The sequence below is a fragment of the Barbus barbus genome (assembly GCF_936440315.1).
Source record: "Barbus barbus genome assembly, chromosome: 10".
In the NCBI taxonomy this organism is placed as follows: domain Eukaryota; kingdom Metazoa; phylum Chordata; class Actinopteri; order Cypriniformes; family Cyprinidae; genus Barbus; species Barbus barbus.
The window spans coordinates 1,558,002-1,579,625 of record NC_136738.1 but is presented as its reverse complement, the minus strand read 5'-3'; the positions used below and the strand labels follow the sequence as shown (position 1 = coordinate 1,579,625).

At 36.5% G+C, this 21,624-nt stretch overlaps 1 protein-coding gene across 2 annotated transcripts in view; it reads left to right on the top strand.

Annotated features, from left to right (window-relative positions):
- Positions 1-21,624, top strand: part of LOC306876434 (integrin alpha-V-like) — a 28,641-nt gene that overhangs the window by 4,877 nt on the left and 2,140 nt on the right. Inside the window, exons 6-29 of one of the 2 annotated variants that reach the window (XM_079427589.1) lie at positions 474-519; positions 1,863-1,985; positions 2,143-2,187; positions 2,931-2,974; positions 3,075-3,131; positions 4,153-4,205; positions 6,304-6,509; positions 6,797-6,988; positions 7,135-7,180; positions 9,262-9,369; positions 10,371-10,426; positions 12,089-12,243; positions 12,982-13,119; positions 14,402-14,469; positions 14,569-14,716; positions 15,780-15,872; positions 16,024-16,103; positions 16,508-16,588; positions 17,327-17,432; positions 17,545-17,703; positions 17,956-18,081; positions 19,553-19,666; positions 19,775-19,882; positions 20,119-20,238. In XM_079427589.1, the coding sequence (XP_079283715.1) occupies positions 474-519; positions 1,863-1,985; positions 2,143-2,187; positions 2,931-2,974; positions 3,075-3,131; positions 4,153-4,205; positions 6,304-6,509; positions 6,797-6,988; positions 7,135-7,180; positions 9,262-9,369; positions 10,371-10,426; positions 12,089-12,243; positions 12,982-13,119; positions 14,402-14,469; positions 14,569-14,716; positions 15,780-15,872; positions 16,024-16,103; positions 16,508-16,588; positions 17,327-17,432; positions 17,545-17,703; positions 17,956-18,081; positions 19,553-19,666; positions 19,775-19,882; positions 20,119-20,238 (2,472 nt within the window). The remainder of the gene's footprint in view (positions 1-473; positions 520-1,862; positions 1,986-2,142; positions 2,188-2,930; positions 2,975-3,074; positions 3,132-4,152; positions 4,206-6,303; positions 6,510-6,796; positions 6,989-7,134; positions 7,181-9,261; positions 9,370-10,370; positions 10,427-12,088; positions 12,244-12,981; positions 13,120-14,401; positions 14,470-14,568; positions 14,717-15,779; positions 15,873-16,023; positions 16,104-16,507; positions 16,589-17,326; positions 17,433-17,544; positions 17,704-17,955; positions 18,082-19,552; positions 19,667-19,774; positions 19,883-20,118; positions 20,239-21,624) is intronic. The other variant, XM_079427590.1, reaches the window with a different exon arrangement.

The window sequence follows — 21,624 nt, the reverse complement described above, 5'->3', positions numbered from 1 at the left end:
CCAGTTCTTTCAACCATCCGACAAACCACTAGGTCATCTAAAATATAATCATTTTAATCATCTAAAATATAATATATTATATTTTAGATTTTTTAAAAAAATTCAAATTATATTTTAGATTTTAATCTAAAATAATAACATTCAGTATGATCACTTTGTCTTTTATATATTTTAATAAGGTCAGAATAAGTATGTTGATTATTTACATAATTATATCTTTAATGCTGAATAACAATGGAAAATTATTTCACCCATATTTTTTTATTTTCATAAAATGTATTTGAAACATGTAGACATTTGCATTTAATATATGTTTTTTTATGTATATAAAATCACTTTCGTAAATTTAATTTGGCGTGGACATTAAAATGGGACATATCTAGTCTTGGATTCGTATATAGCTGCTTTGACATTGCTGTGTGTGTTATTCTTGCCCAAACTTGTACCAAAACATGTTTTTATGTCTCCTTCAGAAGAATCGGGTTGTTATTGGAGGACCAGGAAGCTTTTATTGGCAAGGTAAACTGATTTATTTCATTATCCCTCTGTGAATTTGACATTGAACAATGGAGAAAAGGGACACAACAATGCGCTCTGTCAGGAGAATGTCTGCTGTGTCTTCAGATATAGCATTCAGACAACACCGGCAAAACAATGGCAATGCATGTTTAAAAATGTGTCTTTGGTCTGCGCCTGTCAGAGAAATGCTGCTCGGAGGAGAGGGAGCTGTGTTTTTGAGTCAGTAAATAATCCAGAGTGATATGCGGTCTCCTTCCGTGAAGATGCGCCTGCGGTTTCATTGGAAGTTGTTGTTGAGAAGGCTGTTTACCCGATCTCAGCTCTGTTATGACCTCATAGGGTGGGTCATGGTAGGAAGCGTGCCCAGAAAAGGCATTTAATCTCGAACACATCTTTCATGAATTTCATGACCTGCAGTGATCATTTTAAAGGTTCCTTTTAAAAGCTTTCTAATAGGTGAAAACTGTTCTGCTGAGTCTCTCTTTTTCCTGGTGGTATGATAATTATACACCCTGCTGAGAGTAAAATGCTTTCAGAAATGCGATTGATAGTAAGCTTGGTTAGACTTGAACTTCTTATGTGTTTTGCGAATGAATTCCTGCGTTATCATCATTATGTCTCATTAACGAAATTATTATTTTGCTAGAAAAAGGCTACAGATGTGGGGCACGTTTGGGAATTGTGCTGATTACTCAGTAATTTTGAAGTAATCATAAATTATTTCAAAATTAAAATAAAATTATTTAGCAGTAAATATGAAGGAACTCGTTTTACTGCTAACCGCCTCTCTTTGCTGGTGGTATAATAATTATACAACATGCTAAGAGTAAAATGCTTTCAGAAATGTATGACAGTGACCTAAGCTAACCTTGTATAGACTTGAAATAAGTATTTTTTGTTGTTGTTTACATTTGTTTATGAATTCCTACATAAGCCTCATGAGTTATTTTTCTACAAAAAGGTGAAAAAATGTCTGGGAACTTTACTGATTACTCGAATCATTTTTTTTTATTTCCAGAAAATGTATAACTGATATTTAGTGATGCATTTAAATGAACAACCGGAAGAAACGTAGCCATTGAAAGAAATTAGATTGAGCGCCTGTTACACTACGGAAGTTAGTAGCATCACAACATGCATGTACATATTGTAACATCACATGACTGAGGACGTGACTGTTTAGACTACTTTTTGTTAAGCATGTTTTTAACATGCACATGTCTGCATATATTGACACCTACATATCTGTGGTCTGCTGAATATTGCATGCAGGCTGAAGAAATCTCTATTACCTGCACACTTCACGTCATGTGTGTGTTTCATATTTGTGCTTTCCTAACTAGGTCAGCTGATCTCAGATGACATCACGGAGGTCATCAACAGATACAATAAGGATTTTTTTACTCCTTACGGTAACCAGTTATCAACCAAGTCAGCTGCAGCTCAGTATGATGACAGTTATTTGGGTAAGTCTGTTTGAGTCTTTTGTTTTGGTGTTTATTAAAGTTATAATTTTGTTTTGTGGTGGTGCACTGTTATCTGGAAATCTGTAATATTGGGTTACATATGTAATGAATGTTTAGGTGTTTTGAGTTTGAATGTCGTCATTTGTTTCGCTCGTAGGTTACTCTGTGGCCGTTGGTGATTTTAACGATGATGGTGAAGAGGGTAAGATTTTTAATCATTTATGCTTTATGGTTGATATTTTGGAAATTATAAATGGATGGGATCTGTTAAATATTGTTTTAAAGAAATTAATTATTTTATTTGGTAAGGGCACATTAAATCAAAGTCGATAATGATGGTAAGACATTAATAATGTTACAAAAGATCACTATTTCGAATAAATACTGCTCTTTTGAACTTTCTGTTCAGCAAAGAATCCTGAAAAAAAAGTCTAAATATATAGTTTTCAGAAATTATTAAGCAGCACAACACTGATAATTATAATAGATTTTTCTTGAGCACCAGATTAGCATATTTGAATGATTGCTGAAGGATCATGTGACACTGAAAACTGGAGTAATGGCTGATTTAAAAAAATCAGCTTTACATTACAGGAATAAATTGCATTTTAAAATGCATTCAAATAGAAATTGTTATTTTAAATGCTAATAATATTTCACATTTTTACCGTTTTTTTTTTTTTTTTTTTTTTACAAATAAATGCACATTTTTTCAAAAACAAAAAATGTTTTGAACGGTCGTGTACTTTTAAGTACCCCACAACCACAAATTTAGCTGGTCTTTACTGACCCGCTCTAAATACCAGCTCCGTAGTATTGCAAGCTAAAGTAGTGCATTATGGGAATTGCTTAAATCAGATTTTTCTCTACTTTGAGATCAAGAAACTCTGCTGAATGAAAGCACTGTTGTGTCCGACTCATTTCTAATTCTTCCTGCCTCTCTAGATTATGTCACTGGAGTTCCTAGAGGGGAGAAGGCTCTCGGTTATGTGAGTATTATGCTATTTTTGGTCAGGAATCTGATGAGAACCTATAATGCAGCTCTGCTTGAAACAGCTTGTATGAATCTCTCTGGTTTTGTCTTGTTAGGTCAATATTTTTAATGGGAGGAACATGGAGTCTGTGTATAATTTCACAGGCACACAGGTGAGCATTACAAAAGTGTTTGTTAGACATTGTGATGTGTGGTAAATGACAGGATAAAAGCATATATGAGCAGTCTTGCCTGTGGGCAGCCTGCAGGTCACATGACATGCCCGTGCTTGTGGTCACGGCACAGTTATGTTCAACATTCGTTTACGAGCGTCAAGTTCATGTCCTAAATTCACTCGCACATCTGGAAGCTATTGACAGCAGTGTTGCCAACACACGAGAGCAAGAAGGGAAAAGAGGTGTTTTTGGCTGATTGTGATTGCTGCAGTGATGATTCATCAACAGTTAATCGAGCTTAAGTCAACATGAGCTTAACAGAGATCTCAATAAGCTCAAAAACTGAATCTACGTGGATATGCTGTAGGGTGCACCACCAATACCAGTGATTATAAACACCAGATTACAAAACAAACCAGTCATAAGTGTAACTTTTACGAAATTGAGATTTCGACATCATCTGAAAGCTGAATAAATAATCTTTCCATTGATGTTTGGTTTGTTATGATAGGACGATATTTGGCCGAGATACAACTATTTGAATCTGAGGGTGAAATATTGAGAAAATCTCCTTTAAAGTTGTTCAAATGAAGTTCTTAGCAATGCATATTACCAATCAAAAATTAAGTTTTGATATATTTATGGTAGGAAATTCACTAAATATCTTCATGGAACATGATCTTTACTTAATATCCTAATGATTTTTGGCATAAAAGAAAAATCAATAATTTTGACCCATACAATGTATTTTTGGTTTTTGCTACAAATATACCCCAGCGACTTAAGACTGCTTTGGTGCTCCAGGATCACACATTATTAATAGCAGTAGTAGTAGCAGCAGTATTATCGTTGGCATGATGTTGGTTGATTTGAATGTTATGTCCAATAAGTATTATGTAGACCAGTATTTTACATTTTTACTGTTTTTGTTTGTCTTAAAAACAGTGATTAGTCTAAAGCTCCAGTCAAGTCATCATGTCTAAGTTTTTTTATTTTTTTGTCTTTCTGTCCATCTTAGATGGCTGCTTACTTCGGTCATTCTGTAGCAGCTGTTGACATCAATAATGACAGGTAAGTAATGCTTTACACTCACATGTTTTTCCTCAGTGTAGGTTGATGATTTGTCTTGTGAATTTTTGACAATCTTTTCCTTTAAGAATGTGCGTTCATGCACTAATGGATAACTTATTTTAAATCAGTGGTTTACAAATGGCAGAGCACGGCCTGGTTCTGGCTAGAGGGGATACATCTACGACCAGAAGTGATGCAAAATCTTTTCGGATTGACAGGAAGAAAGTGAAAGAAAAATAAATTAAATGGAAAGTAAAGAGGATAACTACTGAACTAATCAGCCTATGTTGTGGCAAAGTCCTTTGAACCAAAATCTCACCGGATTGGATAGGCAGGAAAAAATGGACAGTGAAGAACACAAGTAGCGAATTAAAATTGTGTCCCTTCCGGGTGTAGCTGTATCCCTTCTAGCCACAACCTCGCGGCCCGATGGATTGCAGGTCAATATTATGTTCAAAGCGTTCTAAAATCAGTATTTGTTGATCTAAAGCAGCTCACTCTTTTATACTGGCCTTCAGGAAATCAAGCTTACAGACTTAAGCCCCGTTCACGCCAAGAACGATAACGATATTAGCGTCCACACCAGCGAACGATATCGTCTGTTTATTCTAAGCCCACGCGCATCTGCCGCTTTAAATTCTCGAGCTCGTTATAGCAGGATGGATTCTGATTGGCTGTCAATGTTTTTATCATTCATCAGCTGGAAAAAATCGTTCCAATTATATTGTTTCTCTGTTTTTCAAAAAAATATTTTTCAAAATATCTTTGTGTTGGGTGAACAATCCCTTAAGGGCAAGCAAAATATATAATATCCTGCCTTCTGTCTGAATGCATAAAGATATACTAAATATAATAAGACATTAGAAATTAATCTCTCTAAAATATAATAATAATTTGAATAAAATATGTATTTTTATTTTTTTTGCATTACATTAACCACATAACAATGCTCTGGAAACCAATAGTTTTGAGCTTTATTGCAGTCTTGAGCTTCTAATTTAGATTTTTTTTTTTTTTTTTTTTTGGTGTACAGTATGAGGCTCTGTTCACACAGAAGTCTATTTCAAACCAAGAAGCTTTCTATTGGTCCCCACAGCGAATTTGTGTGACCGACTTGAACATGAGTGAAATCTGCATGGATTCCTATTGGAATGAATGGAATTTGCCCCCAAAATTACACAGAGCCACTTAACATACATTTTGATTATTTATGCACAACTAAGCACATTACACAGCGTTACACTGCCTTTCTAACGTGGAGTATGATGTTGTTGCTGCTGCGAGACTGATCTTCTGCCAGCAACATCAGGCCAATCTGCTGCTGTCCAGAATCAGGTGGTTTGTCTGTTAAGGTCAGAATCACTATTAGAAACCTTTCTGTGTTAGTGGCTCATGAATGAATCACTGCTTATGAATGAATCTTTTAAGTGAACAAAACATTCTTGTTCACTTTCCTAGCACTGACTCGTATCATATGTTCAAGTATTTTCTTGTTGAAGTAAATGACTGCTTTGGGGGCTTTTTCCACCCTCCAAAGACATCCAAAGCATTTTGTTGGTTGGACCTACTGTATGAATGTGATTGAATGACTACAGGGCATGTGAGCTGCATTCACGCAAACCATCTTGGGTATTTTAATTTAATGTTTTTTAGAAGCCAGTTGAGAACCACTGCTTTAAATTATATTTATGTTAGCAATTCATTTTTAAGACTCTTGGCCAAGTAAACCTAGCCTAAATATATGCACAGCAATGTTTTGAGAGCATTCACTGGCATTGTTTAAAAAAAATGAGCTGAGATCTGAACATTGTGCAACAGTGAAGATAAAGTTCCCTTCGTTTACCCACAAGTTGCTCTCTGCCTGAACATGTTCACCATTTTTGTTCCGAAAGGCACTGTTTTTATTACGAGGCAGTTTTCATCAGCTTATCTTTTATAGTTCTGTGCATTCATTACTATCTCTTTCGAAGTTTGGCATTTATTTAGCAGAATCTTCCAGCTGGTTTATTGCCGGTTGATAAGTGTAACTCTGCAAAATCCCAAACACAACACATGCTGATCTTTTCAGTTCGAATAAACCTTTTATTTCCCCCTTCAGGAAGATGGATTTGTTGGTGGGGGCTCCTCTGTTCATGGACCGTGGCTCAGATGGGAAGCTGAGGGAGGTGGGTCAGGTCTATGTCTACCTAGGCAAAGGTGGCTTCACTTTCAACAATGTTATCAAACTCACTGGTTCTGAGATCTATGCTCGATATGGAAGCTCCATCTGCAGCCTGGGAGACCTCAACATGGATGGATATAATGGTACTATTTTGTCTTTCTTCAGAATGTTTTCTGTATTTCTGCACTGTTCTTTCAGGACCCAACCTAGCTTGCAACAGTGACAAATATACAGTACATATTTAGTCATTTGTGGTCATGGTCTGATGCTGTTGTCACTGTCTTTCTTGCCTCATTGTGCAACAGTAATCATGACTCATGAGGTTTTTGTGCAAAGGCTGTACAAGCAAAAACACAGTACTGCCCATGGCAGTTACTCAATAACCACGACTTAAAATAATTTTAATTTTAATTCCTTTGTTTTTTCTCAGATGTGGCCATAGCTGCCCCATATGGTGGGCAGTTCCACCGTGGCCTGGTGTACATTCATAACGGGCGTCCCACAGGGCCCAATCCTGTGCCCTCTCAAGTTCTGGAAGGAACATGGGCATCTGCTTCCATGCCTTCTAGCTTTGGTTACGCCATGAATGGAGGCACAGATGTCGATCAGAATGGATACCCTGGTTAGATTTCAGCAATCAGTCCTTTTTTACACATTCACATCTTTTGCAATTAACCGATTACAGTCACTTAAATTCAAAGCTACTTCCTCTCTCTTTCTGTTCTATTGCCACTCGTTCTTTTTCTCTCACACTCTCTCCTCTTATAGACCTGATTGTTGGGGTGTTTGGCGCTGACAAAGCTGTTCTGTACAGGTACAGAATGCTTATGCTTCACTTTGAACTCACACATGCGTTTGATTGACTTTTATGATCAGGGCCGGGTAAGCTATTAAAGGTGGTCTCATTTAATTCAGCAGTATTTAATTTGCTTTATGTGCAAGTAGTGAAAGCAGTTACAGCCTGTATTAAAAGAAAATCACTGAAACATTTGCCATCATCTATTTTTGTTCATGAAAGACCACCAGGCTTAGATTTACATTGTATTACACATACTGTGTGAGTCATAATATACAGTCAGCTCGTCATTATTGCACAATAAGCTATGAGTGTTAAAAAACAGTGATCAAAAGTTTAGTCATTCAGTGTGAAACTCCCTTCCCAGTCCATCTGCTAGAGTCTAGTCCATTAAAGGCAGGGTAAGCGATTTCTGGAAGCCAATGTTGATATTTGAAATCACCAAAACAAACACGCTCCTACCCCGAAAGGGTCATCCTATTTTGATGGATCCGCCCCATATATACGTAGCCTACGCAACCCAGGCAACGATTAGTTCTGTGAAACATAAGCTGCTTTTCCACGGAAATACCTGGAACAATTTGTCCCAGGAACTTTTTTTCCCCCAGACCTGTTGCTGTCTGCGTTTCCATCGCGGTCTAAACTACAGAGAAGATTAGGCAAATAGTCTGGTGACTTAACGTTAGGTCTGTGCGTGTTTCTCAATACCAAGTCTGCAAATTTCAGACTTGCATCCTCTGTAGTTCGGACTTCACGAGTTGGACTCAGGAGTGTGAACTCCAACGGACGGATCAATGCAAGTGCATTCTGCAAAGAGCAGCGTACTTGATGACGTCAGTCAGCTCACCTCGGCTGCTGCAATCTTCCTCATTGTATTTACATACGAAATATATCAAACACCACTGCCTCTTTTCGTTTTCATTTAAACATTAATAGCCGCAGAAATGTAGTTCAGGGAACGTACATACAATGAAACGAAATATTATATCAAACATTGCCTGTTTTCATTTTCATTTTAACATATTAATAGAACAATACAATAAAGACCAAAGATTACCTGTTAGATTTACCCAAAACAAATGATATCTTATGTTTATCCACTACAGAGACATCAGAGCCAGCGGCAAATGTCAGAAGGACTAGCCGAGGTTATGCTCCTCTCTTCGGGATACATGAGCACTGAGCGCCCGGTGGTCACTGCTCCGAAATCGGCGAAGCACATTTTCAAATAGGCGCTGTTTTTATAAATAAACCGCAGATTTGAGTTTTAAACGACTACATTCTTGCCTGAAATACACGCGTCCAGTGTAGGCAGGCTTTAGCTGTTGCGGCGCGACGCGTCCGGTGTAGACCCGATGTTACTCACCTATCGGGAAGCAACCTCGGCGTCCGATCTCAGGCCTTCCTCTCCTTGAGTTCTCTCCAGCGCTGGAAAGCTGATCCGATATTTACACGGGTCCTACTTCTTGCCTTATCGTTCCACAGACGTTTTCCTTTTTTTTTTTTTTTTTTTTTTTTTTTTTTTTAATCCGCCATCTCTATCTTTCTGTCACTCGGCTCGGCTGTTCACTGAATGCTCTCTCCTCCGTGTCATGAGTAGACACGCCCCTTACTGCTGATTGGCTACAACTTTGTTTTGGTACTCGGTCCCGACTCAGTTTTCTAAAACGTTTTTGAAAAATAGCTTACCCTGCTTTTAATGGATACTAAGCTGCAAAAATAGGCGATTCAGGATCCCACACAGTATTGTTGTCACGAACGTGAACATAGTAAAATTACCACCCACATATTAATATCAGTACTACTTTAGTATTCTACAGCTCTGGTTGGGTACTCATTAATGGATGTGTGAATTAGGCATATCGCATGTGCAATGAGGATAATCAATCATAACAGAGATCATTTAATTAAGTCCCGAAGGTGCAACAGCAAAAATAGGCTGTTAAATACAAAGGGTCAGGGAGTCAAAAACTACACTAAAATGATGTAAAACTAAATTAGTGTTTTCATGATTTTTCTGTGATTGTCTACCATTTTACAGTGCAATGAACCTGTCTGAATTGGTAGACTGATGAAACCTGCTTGTGTTGTGTTATTAGGGCTCGTCCGGTCATCAGTGTGAACACCACACTGGATATCAGCCCACAGATCCTAAACCCTGAAGACAAGAGCTGCACCCTGCCTGGTACAACCACCACAGTTTCCTGGTGAGTCAGGGTTTCTTCATCAGTTTCAACCAAACATACATGGTGCAATTTGTTTCATGTAATGATGGAAATGTAATTGCCAAATAAGAAGTGCATTAAAATCATTACAATAATCACTTTGTTGCCTCTTGTATCACCAGTAAAATCATATCAAATATATTGTGAATATCCCTAATATCCCTCGACTTTTATTTCTCTTTTTTTTTGAGGTTCGTTATTCTTGTAAGATTCTGCTTCTGTTAAAACCACAGTTGTGCAAGAATACAGTAACAGAAGCATCGCCCTGCATGAATATGCTCTTGTTTAGAAACTGTTTAAAGAACTGATTTCTTAAAGGAAGTTCATGGCATGGATTTTTTTATTATTTTAATATGTTCCTCGAGGTTTACTTATAATGTTAATAATGCAAAGTTTTTTGCACAAAAAAAGCATAAATGTGTGGAAAAATGATTATTTTCAACCCTCATTCTGACCCTCTGTCTAAAACGACCTGTTTTAAGGGGCGTGTCCTTTAAGGCTTCCCAGTAATCAGCCACTGTTTTGATTGGCTAGCGCCATTGCATAGGAAACAGTATCAACACCCCCTCACTATTGCATGCGAGTGTTTGGACAACATGATCGAAATAAAACGGTCATTTCCAGACAAAGCATTATAAAATAATTTACTTACGGTTTGTGATGCAGCTGCAGTCAGATCAAGTACAGCTTCGTCTTTCAACAAATGTGTCTTTGTGAACTCTCCATGACACTGTGTCTCGATTACAAAACAAAATCCTCATGATTTTAAGATATGAAACGTGCAGGATGTTTTAATGGTACAGAGACCTCTTATATGCCAAAAGATCAAGGCAAATTTGATTTCTCATGTCATGGCCCCTTTAAGCAGAAATGAGCGTACATATAGTTTATCATCAGTAATATCTTTAAGATGCTTTTCTTGACTATTATGTTTTGAGAATATCATGAAAATAATGGTAATCCTACTCCATTTTTTCCCTTAGCTTTATTGTGAAATACTGTCTGAAGGCAAATGGCAAGGGAGCGCCATCATCTCTTCGTAAGTACTTGTTTCTATATATATGCAAATGTATAATATTCAGGGCAATGTAACCTATTATTGCAGGTAGTAGGAGCACAAGGTGGCTGTAAACGGAGTCCTGCTGTTGCGGTGTGTGTTATGAGCACTGCTGCGGGGGGAAACTAGAGCTCAACGTGTCGGGCATCAGTGTGTTTGGAGCCGGACGTACGGTGCAGAGCCGTTAAAAGCCCAGCGTCCGGCGCTCACAAAGCCTTCACAGTCTGGGGTGTAATGGCTACCAGACCCACAGCCCACTGTTCATAGACCACAGACCATGATGCCAATTCATTATTTCTCTGTGCGCTTTGAAGTTCTCCTATGCTCTGGTTGAGCTAATGCCTACCGTTATGCAAGCTTAAGGTGCGGATGTGTGTATGGTGCAAGGCCCGTCATAAATGGATCTGCCGCTTACAGCTGAAACACATAAACCGTATCAGTTCAGTTGTTTTGTTTTGAGTAGGACATGTAGTAGGTATGAATATACTGCTGTTGAAAAGTTAAATTTGCATTTATTTCTGTTTACAAGTTAATGAGTAGCAAATGTTTCTTGAGTAGCAAATCAACATATTAGAATGATTTCTCAAGGATCACGTGACACTGAAGAAAAAATATATCCAAATATGTATGGAAAACAGTTATTTTGAATTATAAATATTTTACAGCATTAGTTTTAATGTATTTTTCATAAAATAAATGTAACCTCGGTGAGCATAAAATACTTGAAAACATTGCAAAGTAGTCAGTTTAGCCAAAAAAGTGAACATTTCTTTAAATTTGAAATATTTCTTTAAACGCGTAATTTTTGTAACTTTGCATTTATGACATCTATGTAAACCCCTCTTTGTATTTGAAATGAGTATCAGCACTTTTCTGTGCTTATTCAAAGGATGTGGGATTGCTGTCGAGTTAAATATAGTATAATAGATGTAAACACTAGTTCTGTCCTATGTGTTTGCCTCGCTATGACTAGGCAGAGAAAGTATCAGAATACTGAAGAACTGTTGTTAATGTGTCGGTGATATTTACTCATCCTCATGTCTCTCCAAACCTCTATGGCTTTCTTTGTTCTGTAGAACATAAAAGAAGAGATTCTGGGAAATGTCTCAGTGTTTGTCATGCAATTGTGTGTCATGAAGGTCCAGTATTACCTGGTCTCTTTTATATCCTCTTGTGTTACGCAAAAGAAAGTAAGTCATACAGGTTTGTAAGGGCATGAGTGGACTGTTCCTGTAAGGAGAATGTCCTTGAAGTATATTCTCAAAGTCAAGTGTCACCTTTAAGTGCAGCTGTGTTTATATATCTGTGCTTCTAACTAAAAGCTCCATACTGAAACTCCATAACCATTGTGTCTTTTGAGCAAGACTGTTAAACCCAGGTTACTCCAGACAGACTGAACCAGAGCTTTGAAGCAGCTAAATGCTTACAGAGATTCAGGGCTATCACTGTGTTTCAAGGTTTGACTGCTTGTTTCATTTGCAGATTATATTTCTTTTGCTCGTTTTCTTTAAATTGCCTCTTTTTTTTAAAGGAGAAACTCTTGTGATGTGAAGAATGTAAATAGCTCCCTCTTTCCTTCTCAGTTATAAAGTAGAGAAACACAAAGCACTAAATTGAGAAGAAAATGTGGCCTTTCTTTCACAGATTTCCAAGTGGATCTGACCCTGGACCGTCTCAAACACAAGGGAGCCATCAAACGGGTGCTGTTCCTCCATAACAAGATGTCTCATTATTCAAAGAACATGAGTGTCTCCAACAGCCAGGGACCGGCCTGTGAGGAGCTTCAGGCTTATTTAATAGTGAGCAAATCCATTCACGTTTATGCATTCGACACATGTTTTTATCCAAAGCATTTTGCAGTGCTTGCAAGGTATATGTTTTAGAGGAACTCAAACCGGTGACCTACATTGTATAAAAAAAAAAAAGTTGCACTAACTTAAAAGTTTAAGGCAACCAGCTTCAGCAGATTTTTGAGTTTTTTCAACTTGTTTTAAGTTTACAACAAAAGGTTGAGAGAACTCAAAAGTCTCCTACAAAAATAAGTTGAGAAAACTCACAAATCTGCGGAAGCTGGTTGCCTTAAACCTTTTTTTTACAGTGTAGGTGTTCCTGATATAATGCTCTACCAGTTGAGATACAGGAACACACAGAATCCTTATGTGACTCGTTCACTTCTGCTGATCATGCCAGTACTGGGCTGTGAAAAGTTTAGTGTAGTTGTGCTTTACTTGGCCAACTGAAGAAGTGCTCATGCCTTTGTCATCAAATATGTGTTTGCTCTGTGCATAAAGCTGTAGTGGCAGATAGCCCAGATGTTTGGCACTGGAATATACCGTTATTTTGTTTTCAAAAAGGAACAATAGCGTTACAGAGCTAAAGAAGGATTTGACCTGGAAAGCCAAAGCTCTCTATCCTGGACATAAAAGAGCATGTTGTAGAGCTTGTAAGCTGGACTGAAATTCTCCAGCCTTGAGCTCATTGAACCAGAGGCCCCATTTCTCTCTCCAGCCACTTTCTACCTCTCTCTCTCTTAACAGGATGACTCCGAATTCAGGGATAAGATCACACCCATTTCTGCTTTTATGGAGTACAGATTGAATTACAAAGCAGCAGCAGATAAGACCGGCCTGTTGCCCATCCTTGACCAGTCTACACCTACAAATATCACCAAGCAGGTACAGCTGTCTCCCACACTAGACCTCTGGTTACTGGGGCACTGCATATACACTGCTTTCCAAAAGTTTGGGGTCTTTAAGATTTTTTATTTATTAATTCTCTTATGTTCACCTGTGCTGCATTTGTGTGATTTTGAAAATACAGGAAATAACAGTATCTTGTGTAATGTTATTACAAATCAAAATAAGTGTTTTCTATTTTAATATGTTTTGAAATGTAATTTATTCCTGTGATGGCAAAGCTAAATTCTCAGCATCATTACTCCAGTGTCACATGATCCTTCAGAAATCATTTGAATCATAAAATCTAGTCTTTACTGATATTTATGATCATTTTAATACACCAAATTAATAGATGAGTATACATTTCTTTCAAAGAAAAATCTTCCTGACCTCAGACTTTTGAGCGGTAGTGAAAGAGCACTGTTTGCTCATTGGGTGGGGCTGTCATGGGCTGAGTTGCATCTTTCATGTATTCTGGGAAGATCTCAGCGTCTGTAGGAAAGGATGATGATGGAATAGATGAACGTGGTTTATACTGCGTACATGGCTGACACGGTTGAGTTAAAATCTTTTCACATGGACAAACTAAAAGTAGCAGGGAATTTTTAAATGTTTTCTATATTTAGAAAAGCCATGGAAATAATTAAAATCCTACTATTTGACCCTGGACCACAAAACCAGTCTTAAGGGTCAATTTTTCAAAATTGAGATTTATGCATCATCTGAAAGCTGAATAAATAATCTGTCCATTGATGTATGGTTTGTTAGGATAGGACGATATTTAGCTGAGATACAACTATATGAAAATCTGGATTCTGAGGATGCAAAAAAATCTAAATACTGAGAAAATCTTGTTTTAAAGTTGTTCAAATTAAGTTCTTAGCAATGAATATTGCTAATCAAAAATGAAGTTTTGATTTATTTACGGTAGGAAATTTACAAAATATCTTTTTTTATGCAGTGTTCTAAAATATTTTTCATTGTGAGAAACCTTTTGAGTCTTTTCAAGGAATTGGTGGAGCCAATTTGAAAATTGGTCCAAATAATTAATTTTTGAATTATTTAAAAAAAAAAAAACATTCTCATTATGACTGAAAAACGATATGAATTAATTGGTCGTAAAGTGTAGGAACCTTGAACGAGACATTACATTGTGCAGAAGCTGATCAAATCTTCTACTAACCAAAGACTTGTTGATTTACATGAACAATTAACATTAAAAAGCACTGGATAAAAATACAAACTCGCTTTATTTTCCTATAATCCTTTGAATTTCCAGGCCCACATACTCCTGGATTGTGGCGAAGACAATATTTGCAAGCCAGACTTGAAACTGTCTGTTATGAGGTGAGTCATTGCTTCATTTAGCCTTAAATTCCATTGCATTTTCTGGAGGTGTGGAGCTGGAGATTAACTTGGTGCTTTTGATGTTGTTCTGTGCTCTAGTGACCAGAAAGAGATCTACATAGGTGACGATAACCCCCTGACCTTAGAGGTCACAGCAGAGAATGGAGGAGAGGGGGCATATGAGGCCGACCTTACCGTCACCCTACCGTCTCAGGCAGATTTCATTGGGGTCGTGCGTAACAGTGAGGTGAGCAGTGACCCTCCTACACCTCATAAAGTGCACTGTCCTCCCTACTGTGATCTCCTGTAACGACACAATTCATGTTTTATTAAAAGAGCTGATTTAACAGATGTTCCAGGTTTAATAACAATTCAACTCTATGGACAATATCTGTGACATTGTGCTGGTAACTTGTTGCTCCATTTGCAAACACAAGCTTTGTTTGGATAGTAGTCAGATCACCTAAAGGAAGATTTATAAACATCTAAAAATAAAAATACAAGCTGCACATTGCTTTCAAAGGTTTTGGAACACATTGCCGGTAACTCTTTATTTTACGGTGACCTTGTTACAAGTTACTTACTATTATAATAACTACAAATTATACATAATTACATGCATGTAGCATGCAATGCTAAGTCAAACCCTAACCATATAGTAAGTGCATGTAGTTAACTAACATTACTCAGTACTTAAATGTGACCCTGGACCACAAAACCAGTCTTAAGTGTCAATTTTTCGAAATTGAGATTTATACATCATTTGAAAGCTTATATAAATAATCTTTCCATTGATGTATGGTTTATGATAGGAAAATATTTGGCCAACTATTTGAAAATCTGGAATCTGAGGGAGCAAAAAAATCAAAATATTGAGAAAATCGCCTTTAAAGTTGTTCAAATGAAGTTCTTAGCAATGCATATTACTAAACAAAAATTAAGTTTTGATATATCTGCTGTAGGAAATTTACAAAATATCTTCATGGAACATGATCTTTACTTAACATCCTAATGATTTTTGGCATAAAAGAAAAATCTATAATTTTGACCCATACAATGTATTTTTGTCTATTGCTACAAATATACCCCAGCGACTTAAGACTGCTTTTGTGCTCCAGGGTCACAAATATATAATTACACTGTATCATAGACACCTTAAAATAACTGCATTGCCTCATTAAGACCATTTAGTGTTTTTACAAATTTTGGGACAAGTCAAAAATACTTTGATTTATCAATAATATTTCTATGCTGTGCTGTGACATCATTTAGAATTGATTGAAGGTCCATATGTTATTTCTGTATCTCAGACACTGTCTAGACTGTCCTGTGCCTTCAAGAAAGAGAATCAGACCAGAGTGGTGGTTTGTGATCTTGGGAACCCAATGAAAGGAGGAACTAAGGTGACCAACAGACTCTCCGCACTAAAGTGTCTGCATATTTATTCGTACCAAAAGTTCCACCTATTTTTTATTTTTTTTTTATGTTGCTGATTGTACCATAAATGAGCTACTTCATTTAATATTTTTCGGTAAAATTGCGTTGTTTGTGTAGATAATAGCAGGATTGCGCTTCAGCGTGCACCAGCTGTCTGAACACGATACAGAAGTCAAGTTTGACTTGCAGATACAGAGGTATGTTAATTAATGCGTGCTATTACAGTAATATAGCTGATAGATTTGCTTGTGCAATGTTAATTATAATGAGTTTGGTGGGCTATTAGTAACCCAAGGAGGCCATTAGAACAAATGCAAAGCAAAGACGCTCTAAACATATATTTTCACTTCCTGGCTTTATTTATTTAAATCAGTAAAACTTCAGACAGCACTTGCTTCTAACGCTACAGTTTCCTGCTGACTGCCAGTGGTTTTTTTTTTTTGTGTGTTAATTACAGGGAACTATTTTTTTGTTCTTTTTTTTTTTTTGTCTCTGTGAGAACATCCTGCTTTTATCAAGTTTTGTCTGTAATTTAATGCAATGTTTTTGAAACGACAACAGCACCACCTATTGGTAATGGCTAATACCCTTCTGCTTTCAGCTCAAATCAGTTCAACAATACCAGCAACTTGGTCTCTGTTGTCACAAAGCTTGCTGTGCTGGCCAAAGTGAACTTAAGAGGGTATGATCATTTAAATAATTTCTGTTAAAATTGACATGTATTGTGTAAACAGATTTAAAATCAACATGAAATGCCATTTAGAACACATTTGTGACCCTGAACCACAAAACCAGTCATAAGGGTCCGTTTTTCAGAATTGACATTTATACATCTGAGAGCTGAATAAATAATATTTCCATTGATGTATGGTTTATGATCGGACAATATTTGTCTGAGATACAACTATTTGAAAATCTGGAATCTGAGGGTGCAAAAAAATCGAAATATTGAGAAAATCACCTTTTAAAGTTGTTCAAATGAAGTTCTTAGCAATGCATATTACTAATCAAAAATTAAGTTTTGATATATTTACAGTAAGAAATTTACTAAATATCTTCATGGAACATGATCTTTACTTAATATCCTAATGATTTTTGGCATAAAAGAAAAATTGATAATTTTGACCCATACAGTGTATTTTTGGCTATTGCTACAAATATACCCCAGCGACTTTAGACTGCTTTTGTGCTCCAGGGTCACATTGTACTTTGAAATTGCAACAACTTATGACATTTAGAAGATCTAGAAGGTAAACTTTTTTTTTTAAAGAATGACTTGCACAATATGACCAAGAATGTGAATTAAGAGAGTAAAATGATCCAGTATGGATTGAATGTTAATATAAAAAACTTGAGCATTATAATTGGCTGTTATTAGACCCAATCTTCACTGTGTATTTATCTGAACTATCCTGTGCAGGGTGTCTGCGCCAGAGCAGGTGTTTTTACCCATCGCTAACTGGCAGCCAAAAGAGAGGCCTGTTCTGGAGGATGATATTGGACCTCTTGTACAGCACATCTATGAGGTAGAGAATGCAGTAAAGATCATTGGTCAAAGACATTATACATTTATTAAACTTCGGCAGTGCATAGTTTACGATTTTGTTCCTTTCTTTCTGTAATCGCTCATCTTCCTAGATAAGGAACACAGGACCCAGTACTTTCAGTAAGGCTATTTTGGATGTGCAGTGGCCATACAGATTCAACAACGGCTCTCTGCTCTACATCACCAAGTTTGAAGTGGACGGAAACATGAATTGCAGCTCAAACAGGGAGCTCAACCCGCTTAATGTCACTGTATGTATCCCACAATCGAATCATGAAAGTATACATTTACTGTATATGTAAGACCGTTGTTAATAGCCGGTGTACACAGGACCCAAAACCCCACTCCTCACAAGCTGTATGTTAAATATCATCTATGTTCTGACTGGCTGTGACATTTTGTAACATCCAACAAATAGGATCGGTTTTACAAATTGGTTGAAATTAGGATCCCATCTAATATTCCAGGGATAAACGTATGCTTTTGCTTTTGCTTTCACCTAGAATCCCAGATTTATTGACAAAAATGAGACCTCTGCCAGCGGAGACAGAGCTGAGGGGAGAAACAGACACAGCATCCACCGCAGAGACCTGGAGGACAAACAAGGGGAAGAGAACCTGGAGATTCTGGTGCGTTCACCGCTTTAAAACTTGCCATTTGACAACCACCGTTGTCTGTGAAGTACCTGGAACAGTTTTATGTTGAATTTGAAATGTATACACTTCAATGTTCAAAAGTTTTTTCAGTGAATTTTTGTTAAGACATTTCTAATGCTCACCAAGGCTATATTTATTTAATCAAAAATACAGGAGAGAAATGTAATATGTAACCCTGGAGCACAAGTCGCTGGGGTATATTTGTAGCAATAGCCAAAATTACATTGTATGGGTCAAAATTATCAATTTTTCTTTTATGCCAAAAATCTTTAGGATATTAAGTAAAGATCATGTTCCATGAAGATATTTTTAAAATTTCCTACCGTAAATATATCAAAACTTAATTTTTGATTAGTAATATGCATTGCTAAGAACTTCATTTGAACAACTTTAAAGGTGATTTTCGCAATATTTAGATTTTTTTGCTCCCTCAGATTCCAGATTTTCAAATAGTTGTATCTCAGCCAAATATTGTCCTATCATAACAAACCATACATCAATGGAAAGATTAATTATTTATTTATTTATTCTCAATTTCACAAAATTGACACTTATGACTGGTTTTGTGGTCCAGGGTCACACATTATGAAATATTATTGCAATTTAAAATAGCTGTTTTCTATTTGAATATATTTTAAAATGTAGTTTATTTTTGAAATGGCAAAGCTGAATTTCCAGCATCATTAATCCAGTCTTCAGTGTCACGTGATCCTTCAGAAATCATTCTAATATGCTGATTTGCTGCTTAAGAAACATTTCTAATCACTATCAATGTTGAAAACAGTTGTGCTGCTTAATGTTTGTGGAAACGTCATTTTGTTCTTCAAGATTCTTTTATGAACAAAGTTCAAAAGAATATAAAACTTTTGTAACATGATAAATGTCTTGACTATAACTTTTGATCAATTTAATGCATTCTTGCTAAATAAAAGTATTTAAAAAAAAAAAAAAAAAAACTGAAACTTTTGAACAGTAGTGTGTGTGTGTGTGTGTGTGGTTTGAGGACACAAATTAGTATAATGACATGGGTATGACAGAGGTATTACAATATGAAGGTGGTTTATGAGGACACTGCCTATGTCCCCGTAATTCAAAAGGCTTAAAAAACATACTAAATGGTGTTTTTTTGAAAATCTAAAAATGCACAAAGTCTCCTGTGAGGGCTAAGTTTAGGTGTAGGGTTGGTGTAGGGCAATAGCACACACAGTTTGTTCAGTATAAAAACCATTACGCCTATGGAGAGTCCCCATAAACCACAAAAACCAACGCGTGTGTGTGTATGTATATATTAACTATTATGGTTATTACACCATCTATCCATGTTTTTCTGGGAACCGTTTTACCTTTCTACACATCAGTAGGTGCAGTCAGTATGTGTCATTGAACCGTCCTTTACACCAGTATGCGTGAATGCAAGTACAATGGTTTGTGTGTATCCACACAGGATTGTGGGAATGCGGAGTGTCAGGAGATTAAGTGCTGGGTCGGCCGGCTGGAGAAAGGCCAGAGTGCCATTCTATTTATTTACTCTAGACTCGCCGTGAGCACGTTTCTCAAGGTAAAAACAATTCATTTGACTGACATAGCAAAGCCTTAATCAGGATTTTAAAAATCTGCACAAATACTAATACATTTAAAACACAGCAGTGGTTTTCTTTCCTTTTAGGCTGAAAGTCAAAACAAATCGTACAATGTTCGCTCCTCAGCCTCCTTCAATGTCATAGAGATGCCATATAAAAATCTGTATTCTGAGCTCCCAGCCAGCACAACATCGGTAAGTTCCTGTAATCATGAATGTAAAGGGGATCTTTTTCTTGGGTCAGAAAGAGAGTAGAATGGTTAACTACTATATTTATGAAACGTTTCAAAGCAAAGAAAAAAATAATCATAACCAAAAAAGAAACACATTTGTGCTCTGAACATATATGGTGTTTTTTACGGTCTTCAGTCACTGATCACGACGTAGGGTTTTTGATGTCAGCGTCATTAACACACATCTCTGTCCTGCAGGCCTCTCTGAAGGTGATCTGGAACTCGGAGAACCCTCAGCCTGTCCCAGGATGGGTGGTGGCTCTGGCTGTCCTGGCTGGACTTCTGCTCCTGGCTCTGCTCATCTTTGTCATGTATAAGGTGAACAGCTGTAAACTTTAGTTAAATAACTTGGACTGATTGATAGTTTGATGAATTATGGATGTCAGAATGGTGTGTTGCTAATTTTATAAATATTAAAAATATTAATTTAGATTTTAATTAGGGATGCACTATATTGTGTTTTTGTTGATATTTTTCAACTCATTTTGGCCGATACCGATTTTTGATAAAATAAAAAAATATTTTTAATTTTGGTTCGTTTTTAACAAGAACTTATTTGTTAGAATTAAATATACAATGAAGTTCTTTTATAATGACAGTACACTGAAGATTTGAAAATAACCATAAATAAACTATATTCAATCGCTGCATTTATTTATTTATTTATTTATTTATTTATTTATTTTTCAGAAAAATGTAGTGGTAACCTTAACATTGTATTTTAAGATTTAACATTTGTAAATGGTCTAAAGCAAGAGTTGTAAAAATTCTGAAAATCTTTTAGAGATCATAATTTGTTTAAAAATATAACATATTACACATGAATGAATAAATCAGTATATATAAAATTATTTAATTTAAGTGACATGTTGTGGGTTTTTTTGTTCATTTAAGCTACAGCTTCTAAACATTAAATCGAAACATACTCATGATTTTATGGCATCAATTACTGCTTTATTTAATCAGAAACAGTCTTTTAAATATTATTTGTGTATTTTGCTTTCATTTTTTTAGAAGTAGTGAATTAATGTATTCCTCTTATTGGCAAAACATCGGCATAATTTTTCATATATTTTTCATAAGTCTTTTTTTATTTTGCCGATATTTACATTTAAAGCCATTATCGGACCGATGCCCACATTTACATTTAAAGCCATTATCGGGCCGATGCCCATATTTACATTTAAAGCCATTATCGGGCCGATGCCCATATTTACATTTAAAGCCATTATCGGGCCGATGCCCATATTTACATTTAAAGCCATTATCGGGCCGATGCCCACATTTACATTTAAAGCCATTATCGGGCCGATGCCCACATTTACATTTAAAGCCATTATCGGGCCGATGCCCACATTTACATTTAAAGCCATTATCGGGCCGATGCCCACATTTACATTTAAAGCCATTATCGGGCCGATGCCCACATTTACATTTAAAGCCATTATCGGGCCGATGCCCACATTTACATTTAAAGCCATTATCGGGCCGATGCCCATATTTACATTTAAAGCCATTATCGGGCCGATGCCCATATTTACATTTAAAGCCATTATCGGGCCGATGCCCATATTTTCATTTAAAGCCATTATCGGGCCGATGCCCATATTTACATTTAAAGCCATTATCGGGCCGATGCCCACATTTACATTTAAAGCCATTATCGGGCCGATGCCCATATTTACATTTAAAGCCATTATCGGA